General features: G+C 36.4%; 1 protein-coding gene across 1 annotated transcript in view; it reads right to left on the bottom strand.

Annotated features, from left to right (window-relative positions):
* tnn (tenascin N) overlaps nucleotides 1-10,975 on the bottom strand; it is a 42,283-nt gene that overhangs the window by 8,850 nt on the left and 22,458 nt on the right. Inside the window, exon 9 of the mRNA XM_036216453.1 lies at nucleotides 6,342-6,605. Within this exon, the coding sequence (XP_036072346.1) occupies nucleotides 6,342-6,605 (264 nt within the window). The remainder of the gene's footprint in view (nucleotides 1-6,341; nucleotides 6,606-10,975) is intronic.

Consider the following 10,975-nt stretch of genomic DNA (forward strand, 5'->3'; position numbering starts at 1 on the left):
TTATTACCAACTTTTTATACTTTTTCCACCTAATTCACACGATCATCTGCCATCTGCCTGCTCATCTACACTTTACAAATAATCTGATAGTTACTCGTGCTGATTTAAATGCTTTGAGAGTTTGACCTCGAACAGACGCTGAGATAAATCGTCTGACATGGAGATGTGAGCCGGAGCCGTGGGAGCTTTCATCTCCCACAGCTCAACATATTGAAGGAAGAGTCAACATAAGGTGCAAAATCATCACAGATGATTAGGAATCTTCATTTAGAAATGATCATAATCGACCAACCGGTTTTTCTTTAAAAAAGAAGGACAAAAGTGGAGCCAAATACTCCAATAAGTCTGCAAAAACAGATTGTTGTCGGGTTTACACAATCAGAGTCACGTTTCTGATAACTTTCACGTGTACTTCATGACACGTTCGTGCTTTCTGTTTATAAAACAGCATCATGATGGTTTCTGAGGAGTTATGATCAGAGAGGTTTGTAATCCAAAGCTCGGCTGTTTGCCGCCTAATTGAAAAGGATCCAGCTTTCAATTCAAGCTCCCGGGGGATTTTACAGATCATCTGGCCAACACAAAGATAGCCTTGTTGCAAGCCGCTCACATGTGGGGACGGCCTCTCCTGTCGGAAGCCTTTTCTGGGAGACTGGGAGCTTTGTTGACCTTTTAACAGCCGTGTGGTCTAATAAATCAAAGTTTTATTGCATTAAAAAATAACAAATATAAACATATTTACAAGGATTATATTACTTTTCAAAATCTTACTGTTTACTTTATGGTCTTAAATCTAGAGATTATTGATAATTTGCAATTTGGAGAAGTCTAATGTGCAATTTATCCACATTTTGAACCATGTTGCACAATTTCCCCTAAAAAAAAAAAAAAAACGTGTTCAGATGCATTCCGAATAGATAATCAAAATACTAACGTCCACATCTCAGATTAATTGCTGCTTCCCAACAGATACTTTGTCTTCTCTATTAAAAACATCAGAGATTGAAACCGTCCCGGAAGTTAATCTGAATTTTGCAAAATATTCCATCTCAAAAGTATATTCCCAACAGTCAAACAATGTTTTTATAGGTTTATAGTATTGGGGCCACCAAAAAAAAAAAAAAGTAATACTATGAGATATATAGCCGTAAATTTTATGAGAAAAAAAATGTAAGATTTACGACTTACAAAAAAAATACAATTTACAAGGAAAAAAAAATCACGTAATTTAGTTTATGACTATTAAAGTACTAAATACAAGACGTCCATCCATCCATCCATCTTCTTAACCGCTTCTTCCCTTTCGGGGGCGCCGGAGCCTATCCCGGCTGCTGATGGGCGATGGCGGGGTACACCCTGGACAGGTCGCCAGTCTGTCTCAGGGCCACAATCACACACCCATTCACTCTCACATTCACACCTAGGGGCAATTTAGAGTCACCAATGAACCTATGAAGGATGTTTTTGGACGGTGGGAGGAAGCCGGAGTCCCCGGTGAAAACCCACGCATGCACGGGGAGAACATGCAAACTCCACACAGAAAGGTCCCAGCCGGGATCCGAATCGGGGCCTTCTCGCTGTGAGGCAAGAGCGCTAACCACTGCGCCACCGTGCAGCCCCAAATTCAATACTTTATTCTTGTAATTTAGCAGTTATTATTTTTTTTCTAGTAAATTTACTAGATTTTAATCCATAATTTAATTGTTTTTTTTGTATTTTCTTGGTAAACTGTTTCGAAAATTTCTATAAAGTCGATATGTAATGTTTGCATAAATAACTAGAGACAACAAAATCACCACGGCTATTTTCCCAGGATCAAAGGTGTGATACGCTTGTTGTGTGTTTTGTTGCCATGTTGGCATGCAGTGGGACTACAGATGGGAAGCAGCTTTCAGCTAAATCTGGTACAAAACAGCATCTCTTCTGTGATCAAATTTATCTCTAACAAATGAACAAATAAACCAACAATCTGAGTTACACAAAAAAATCTTCTCATTCAGTGAAACTGTCATGACTTACACAGTAAACAACAGCCTTACCTAATATAATGTGTGAGTACACGAAGTACCAGAAACTGCATGAATCCATAACCTAACGCGCTACTGTCGATCAGAAGGTCTTTGATAAACTGCTTAAGAGGACATTTTTGCGGATCCGGTTCCCTTTCATCTCCGCGGTAGCGCCTTTCCTATTTCGACACCTAAAAGTTTTTCAAAGAAACGAGCCTGTTTCCACTTCTGTTCTCGGTCCTTCAAATTAAGGCCACATGTGGGTTAGCTCTGACGGAGTGGAATTATTAGCAGAAGTCCAAAAACGAAGATTTTTTTTTTTTTTTATTAACAGGATCTGAACAGTGACCTGCTCCGCCTCCTGTCAGCACCTGCTCTGCAGAATTTACTGCTGAGCGTCTGTAATATTTTCTTTGATTTATTTCTATTTTCCTTTTTTGCTCCTTAACATATAATCTTTTAGTGAATCTAAAACAGAAATTAGCTGATTTGGGTCTTTTTTTTTCAATTAACATTTATGAAGTGTACTTGAAATAATAATAATAAACAAAAAAATTTAAGTGGGGAAATGTTTTGGCTTTCCTTTCCCTGACTCCATGAACTAACATAAAGAGGGAAGAACTGATGATCAATAAACATGAATTTTAGCTGCTGTGAGACACAAACTGAAGTTGCTTTAGATTTACAAGATAATTCTTTTTTAAAAACTAACTTTAAATATGGATAAGTGCAGCTCTTAAGACGAGGACACGCTCAACAAAGAATTAGCAAATGTTTTGTTTGATACCCGTCCCAACTTGTGGTTTTCTTTACAGAGACTGAAGATATCTCCACAATACTCTGACCCTGACAAAACTCAGGTAATGAGAATTATTATTTGGCTTTTCTCCTATTTGTTTATGGCAGCTTCCAGAGAAGGTGAATGTGAACATTGTGCATCAGTGTTTACATAATTCTTATAGAATTCCATGTGTGAAGACATAAGCAGAAGTTCTAGACGCAGATGAAAAAGCTGTTCCACTAGAATCTGCTTTAAAACTGCATCTTCTTTACTCTTTGGGTCAACTGCTATCTAACCCTACACTCACCAAACACCATCATTCCTGATCCTATCCATCTTCGTCACTCCAGAAGGGAACCTCATCTTCAGCTCTGCGTCCTGTTTTCAGAGGTCCGTGCAGCAAATCACCGGCCTCTATAATCCTATCTTCTACATCCGCAACATTCATAGATTCACTCCTGATCCTATCCATCTTCGTCACTACCAAACAGAACTTCAACATCTTCAGCTCTTCAGAACCCCTGAATGAATAGATAAGGGAAAAAATAAATAAATCAGAAAAAATGTAATAATTACATGGTAGTCGAGCAAGGAATTATGCATTCAGACAACATTTTAAAGATTCTATACCATAAAAAAACTATTTTTTGTAGTTTAATAATGTTCATTTCTCACTATAAACAACCTCAAAGTGGTATTTGTTTTAATCCATTCATGCATATCTGACTATTCCTCTAAAAAACTGCGCTCTCACCACCAAATGAGAGGGTTCTCACGAGGTGACGTAGATATTTGAGAACAGCTAACAGGCTAACACAAACACACAAGCTAGCAGTGATCAGTTAGCTTCACAAGCCTCTCAGCTCGTACCGGCAGCTTTTGGTGTTTGTGTTGTGACAGCCAAAAAACGTTCATTTAATTTAGCTTTTAAACTTTATGCGGTGGCATACGCCAAAGAATATTGTGGTGAGGAATCTGCCCGATCCTGAACGTATCCGAGAATAGTAGATAAGACGGCTGGAGAAAGGGAGCAGACTATTTCCTAGTGGAAAAAGCGAGCATCAAATTTAAAGAACGTGGATTACTGAGCAAAGACGGAGAAGTGCGCACATGTACAGGAAAATGATCATCATGAAAGCGAAGAGGATTTTTGATACGGAGATTAATGATGCTTCCCTGAAAAAAGAAACGTTCACAGAACATAATACAATGTTTTCATTATTTCAATAAATCCTAAAATGATTATCTGGTGTTGTTTTCTGCATTTTATTATTTACGAGAATTTCAACACATTAGCCATCAACATGCGATGGAAGAAACACCCGAGCTACTTGAGGCTAATACACAATATATGCACATCTATATTTGGACAAAAATGGGTTTTCATTCCCGAAGCTGGCTCTGGATCAGGGGTATTCAAATCCAGGCCTCGAGGGCCGGTGTCCTACATGTTTTCCAACCAACCTTCCATTGAAGCTCCTTATTGGCTAAACATACCTGATCCTGGAAATTAGCAGCAGATAAGGCAGGATTTCTGGAAAACCTACAGGAAGCTGGCCCTCGAGGCCTGGATTTGGGCCTCTCTGCCCAATCGCAAATTTGTAATCAAATATGACCAGAAATTAGAAAATTTAATACAAAAAAAATAACAGAAATGATATATTTGATTTAGTTTTATACAGTTTTTCTATTTGTATTTTGGTTTTTATTTCTGTTATATATTTGAATGCGTAGTTGATTTTTTTAAAAAATCTGTTTTATTTCCTCAATAACATAAACCTGCCAGGAGACTACAAATGGAAATGAGTCGATGACTAAAATCTGTCATGTTTACATTTGTTTTTAATGTTCATTAACATTCACTTGGATTTTATTGTTAAACAAATGAAACATAAAGTGTTTTTTTCTTGTTTAATTGACAGAAAAAAGGAAAAAAAAAAGTTTTTTTTCTGCCTCATTGACTGTAAGAGTTTATCCCATAAAATCTCTTTAAAATTCACAAATAATGATAAATGTATTAGTCTGGTGTTCCTGTTGGTGTGTGAACAGCGGTTTACCTTTGTACTTGACTGCTCAGTACATATCTTCACTTCTGGAGGACTCATCATGGGATGCTGCTCAGGGAAAACTCATTTATCTCACATTGTGTGGTTCTAGCAACTCCAGATGTTTGCATCCACATCTCGGCAGTAAAATGTTCGACAAACGTTGCTCCTATTTAAAACGCTGCAGTCTGATCTCATTAAAGAGTCTGTTCATTTCTCCTCCTGCATCAATATCTGTAATTGTTTCACCTCAAATGTTTCTGGCGTTTGATGTATGAGGAAGGTTATTGGAGCAAACATCTCTGCAAACCTCATCTAAAGTAACCTGGAAAACTGTTGGAAACAAATTTCAACTTTATCTATTTTAAATTACCCCTGATCGGGTCAAATACAGTTAGTTGGACTTGTGAAACCGAGCTCTAATTTATCAGAAAAATTCAAGGTTTAGACCTCGTTGCGCGGCCAGATTTTTAGAGCCAATGGGAGAAATACTCCGAGTTCTTCAGCTGACTTCCTCTCAAACATTAATGCAAGGAGACAGCAGCAGCTGTCTGCTCCCGCAGCAGTCAGATTAAAGGACAGGAGAACATGAAAGGCTAAATAGTTGGCTTTGTTGACCAAGAAAATTTTTGTCTTCTCAAACCTCTTAACCCATTTTCAGCCTCAGGCTAAAAAAAAAATGCTTTAAATGAGGAATCCATGCTAATTATTTTAAATGACCTGTTTCAGTCGGAGTTAAAGCGCCCCCATGGCAGTTAGGATAAGGGAGGTTAATGTGCTTATTGTGAAATGTCAGACCTGATGGTTTTTACTTTTCACCACTACAAAAGGTCAAGAAAATTATCCCTGAATTCCAGCACATAAATGATCAAAAGAAACAGTTTTTCACATAAAATTAAGTATTTGATTTTAAACATTTTTTTTTTCAAAGCAGCTCATGAATAAGAAAGTGCCCATCTGTCTTCCCCTCAACAAGCTGTGAAGCTAAAGTGCTTCACAGCTAATGTGCATTTAGGTTTTCATAGAAATCTGGGTTATATTTTTATACCGCTTATCTTTCTTCCAAATGTAACTCTTGCACAGCCTTTAAAAAAAGACCCACTCTGATAAAAAAATGTGTTTTTGGTGTTTCCAACATGTTCTTGTGGATTTTCTCTCATGAAGGAAGACATTTATAAAGAAAATAAAGCTTAAAATTGAGTATGTTTTGATTCAAAAAGCCATTTGAAATGACGTCAAAAATAGGGCCTGCTCCAAGCTTTCAGCAACAAGGAGGGGAAAGGGGGCGGGGTTGCTCTGTGCCAACGGTTCCATTCATAACTCAACGGTGAATTCCTAATGGACTATTTCCATTCTGCAGAAACTATGTCCAAGAAAACAACTAAAATTAAACATTTTTCCCTAAAATGACTACTGGAAATGCATTTAAAATAAATCACAAGATGATCTGAGTGGATCTTTTAATGAATTCTATAAAAACTCCTTAAACGGGTCACGGTTCCGTACCTGTTTCTGCTTTTGTTGAAGATTTCTTGCTGACTTTGTCGCCTCTGTAGGCCCAGATGTATACAGTGTGGAGAACGCCAGGCCTCAAGCCGACCAGCGTGTATGAACTGCTGTCGCGGCCGACAGGGATGTCTGCGCTGCTGCCTTCAGAGGAGGTGTAGCTCAGCATATAGCCGTCTATCGGAGCTTGAACTTGATCCCAGGAGACCGTAGCAGTGTCTTCCGATACGTCAGTGGTGACGAGGTTTGTTGGACCATCAATATCTAGAAAAATATTCAAAAACAAAATGAGAGAAGTACGACAGAGAGCCTAAAACATTATCTAGTATACCTGTTGAACATTAAAACTAAGTGCATTTTACATCCCAGTTGTAAATATTAATAATTAAAGAATCTGGTACATAAAATGTTTCTTAAATGAACATAAACAAAATAAACAGAATAGGATTGTTTGTTTTTCCCAGAAAAAAAGCTCATTTTATGTAACTTGGAAAAAAGAACATAAAGCAATTTTAACCAAACAGCAAACATTTTATTATTACCCAATAAAACAAGGAGTCATTATTCGTAGGTCATTATTTTTCAGCAGGCATAGGAAAAAATGTGACTGCAAACAAATTCCATAGCAAACTTTTGTGAAACGAAGCAAAAACAATCTTAAAATCTGTATTTTAGATTGCAAATCTTCCCAAAAATAACTTTTTTATGAAAATGACTACAGATAATTTCACCTTTTAGTTAGATGTTAGGATTTTAGAGAGAAAAAAGGTTATTTAAGAGAAATTTTCAGATTGAGATGATTTAATTAGAAGAGGGGACATTGGAATAATTAAAAATATTGAATTTTTAGTAAAAATTTTCTATTATAATATTCATGGAGTTTTCATAGTGTACATAACATGGTTGAAGATTTACTTCAATAATCACTAGAAATAAAGAAAATGTATAAAATAAAATTAATGCCTATGGAAAATGATTTTTTTATAATAGTTTAACACATTCCTATTAACTTTGAACATATTTAAAAAATAAAACATTCAAGTAAAAAAATCGCAAATTTTTCATATTTTATTGGAAACGTTTTCTAGGAATGATTTAAATGAAATAACAACCAAGAAAAACAAAACTATAAATGGTTTTAAATTTTATATATATATATTTAAATTATTCTATAAATTAGGTTTTTAATATTGGAAAAAAAAAACATTTCCAGTTGAGATAAATTCTATTTTTTCTACTTTATTTTAGCCGTAAAAATCAATTTTTAATATATTATGAGTAAATTTATTATTAATTCAGGTAAAATACAAAGTATATTTTCCCTATATAACACAGAACAAAACAAAACTAATTTTTTTTATACTTTTTATCTATTATGTAAAATCTAAACTAAAAAAACTTAATCCAAGGAAATAATTTTTCTGTTTTACTTTGTTTGCTAGTCTGTAATTTTTATTTATAATTTACCAAGAAAAATACACTCTAAAGAGCATGAATGCATTTCGACCTTCTATAAGTTTCCTGGTTCTCATAACCTCAGAAAGTCCTGAAAACTTCTCGTTCCAAATGTACCACCTGTTAAATATTTAAAGGGAAGCAGTTGAGGTTATGAAATCATCTATTTTCCTCTCTTCATGATTAATTCATAAAATTAGTCACCACCAGTGGTTTTCAAAAGGAAAAAGTCTTTGAACAAAAGACTATTGACTTCCTTTAAACGTCAGCTGAAGATCCAATAATCATGAAACGTCTTTGTATAAAATGTGTATTTGGGGAAAAAAGGACTAAAGATGATGGATTAGATGAAAAAAAAAAATTCTCTCCAGCTCAATTTAAAAATTCTTTGAAGCCGTCCAAAAGAAGGCCACTTACGCACGACTCAAGCCGCGGTGCCTTCACTGACCTGAACCTCTATGAGAAGCAAGTACGGAACAAAATCATCACAGGGAGCCTCTGTTTTTAGACTGTTAGTCTGAGGAAATATAGGGAGAGGTTCAGAAGATGCAGATGGGTCAGCATCTGAGTCTGGATGGGGTACCGGTGATGAAAGTGAAAAAGAGGGTGACAGAAAGAATTAGGACGTCACAGGGGCATAGTAGGAGGGACTAGAGGAAGTGAAGGGGAATGTAAAAGCCATCATCATTTAGGATTATTCCTCTGTGGCAGCAACTTACTCAAGGTCAGTTTTGTGCAGTACTCAACCTCAAACGTGATTGATGATACCACCAGAAGAAGAAAGGAGTTATGCAACTGTCTAACTTCATATCCACTCTTTGTCTCCTGTCTTTCGCAGCTGTCACTCCCCTGTGCTTGTGGTTACAGCCTGACGGGAGCTGAACTGCACAGAGAATCCATAACAGTCCTTTTTTTTTTTCTTTATGAAAGTTAAAAAACAGCAGGTCATAAAAGAGTCAGAGTACAAATTGGGACAAAATGGACTTTAACTGTTTACTCATAGCTTACTCACTCCAAAGAGCACATTCTTGCAAACACATGTTTACAATAAATCCTATTGGAACCACCTGGGAAAGGAAATCACAGGCAGTGATGATGGGAGACAGAATAAAAGCTGAAATAAATCAAAACCAGGAGCAGTGAAACTATACTGTCACACTGTGTCCACAAATACCAGTTTTAAACATGAATTATTGACAACACAGTTTAAAATGTGTTGCCAAAATTAAAATTCACCCTTTTCCTTTCTTTTTAATTTAAAAAAGGGAGATTTTATTGATTGGTGACCTTCAAACATTTAGGTTAAGACCGCATGTTAATATTCTTTCTGTTGTTTTTGCTCCAGTTTCTTTAAAAAACTGCTAATTAAACATGTATTTTTATTTTTTGTGAAGTTATCAAATAAAAGGAATCTTGCAGGAATTGAAAAAGTTTGTGTGGATAGAGGTAAAACGAGGACAGAACTGGTATGACAAAAAAATGTGCCTCTTGACAGTTTGTAAATATGCTTGTGTAAAGGTAAACACATAAGGATTAGATACCGTGGGGCAAAAAAGTATTTAGTCAAAAAAGATGAGAGGTCTGTAATTGTCATTATAGGTATACCTCAACTGTGTGACACAAAATGAGAAAAAAAATCCAGAAAATCACATTGTTTGATTTTTAAAGAATTTATTTGTAATTTATGATGGATAATTAGCATTTGGTCAAAGGCAGAAGTTCATCTTAATTCTTTGTCATATACCCTTTGTTGGTAATGACAACAGTTAAACACTTTCTGTAAGTCTTTACAAGGTTTTCACCAACTGTTGCTGGTATTTTGGTCCATTCCTCCATGCAGATCTCCTCTACAGCAGTGATGTTTTGGGGCTGTCTCAGGGCAACACCGACTTTCAACTCCCACAAAGATTTTCTATGGGATTAAGATCTAGAGACTGGCTAGACCACTCCAGGACCTTGAAATTCTTCTTATGAAGCCCCTCCTTCGTTACCTGGGCACTGTGTTTGGGATCATTGTCATGCAGAAAGACCCGGCCATGTTTCATCTTCAATGCTGATGGAAGGAGGCTTTCACTCAAAATCTGATGATACGTGACCCCCTTCATTCTTTCCTTCACATGGATCAGTCGTTCTGGTCCCTTGCTGAAAAACAGCCCCAAAGCATGATGTTTCCACCCCCATGCTTTACAGTAGGTTTTATATTCTTTAGATCCAACCCAGTATTCTCTCTCCTCCAAACAGTAGAGTTCTTACCAAACAGTATTTGACCAGGACCTGAGTCCCTGGTGGCATAGTGTGTTACTAATGATAGCCTTTGTTTCTGGATTTTTGCTCTCTGTCTTGTGATCATTTTTGACCCTATGGGGTGAGATCTTGTGGGAAACCCAAGATGGAGGGAGATCATCAGTTGTCTTGTATGTCTTCCTAATAATTGCTCCCACAGTTGATTTCTTCATACCAGCCTGGTGCAGATCAACAACTTTGTTTCTGGTGTCCTTAGACAGCTCTTTGGTGTTGGCCATAGTAGAGTTTGGAGAGTGACTGTTTGAGGTTGTGGACAGGTGTCTTTTATAAAGATAACGAGTTCAAACAGGTGTCATTAATACAGGTAACAGCTGGAGGACAGAGGAAGTTACAGGTCCGTGAGAGACAGAAATCTTGATTGGTTGTAGGTGACCAAAAACCTTTCCACCATAATTTGCAAATAAATTCATAAAAAATCAGACAATGTGATTTTCTGGATTTTTTTCTCATCTTGTCTCTCATAGTTGAAGTACTCCCATGATGACAATTACAGGCTTCTCATCTTTTTAAGTGGGAGAACTTGCACCATTACTTTTTTGCCCCAGTGTACATTGACTTATTTGAATTATTGCAATATTTTTAATACTAATTTTAACTTTTCTAATTGGTTAAAGCGCCTGCCAATTACCAAATTTTCTACTTTATTGAGTTGTAGTAAAAATAGTCAGAGCTGTGGTTGTGTAGAAAGATTTAATCTTTTTCTAGCCTCTTTGACTTAAAGTGGCTGATGTTTTTATAACCACTTGCATTTTGTAATATTATATGTCTGTGTCTAAACGTTGCTGTCAAGTTTCCACTAAAAATCATGTGCGGGCTCCACTTTAGAACACAAGATTCTTCCCTCCGTTTGAAGTGTTTTATGCGCTAGAAGCCCG

The sequence above is a fragment of the Oryzias melastigma genome, linkage group LG17 (genome assembly GCF_002922805.2).
Source record: "Oryzias melastigma strain HK-1 linkage group LG17, ASM292280v2, whole genome shotgun sequence".
In the NCBI taxonomy this organism is placed as follows: domain Eukaryota; kingdom Metazoa; phylum Chordata; class Actinopteri; order Beloniformes; family Adrianichthyidae; genus Oryzias; species Oryzias melastigma.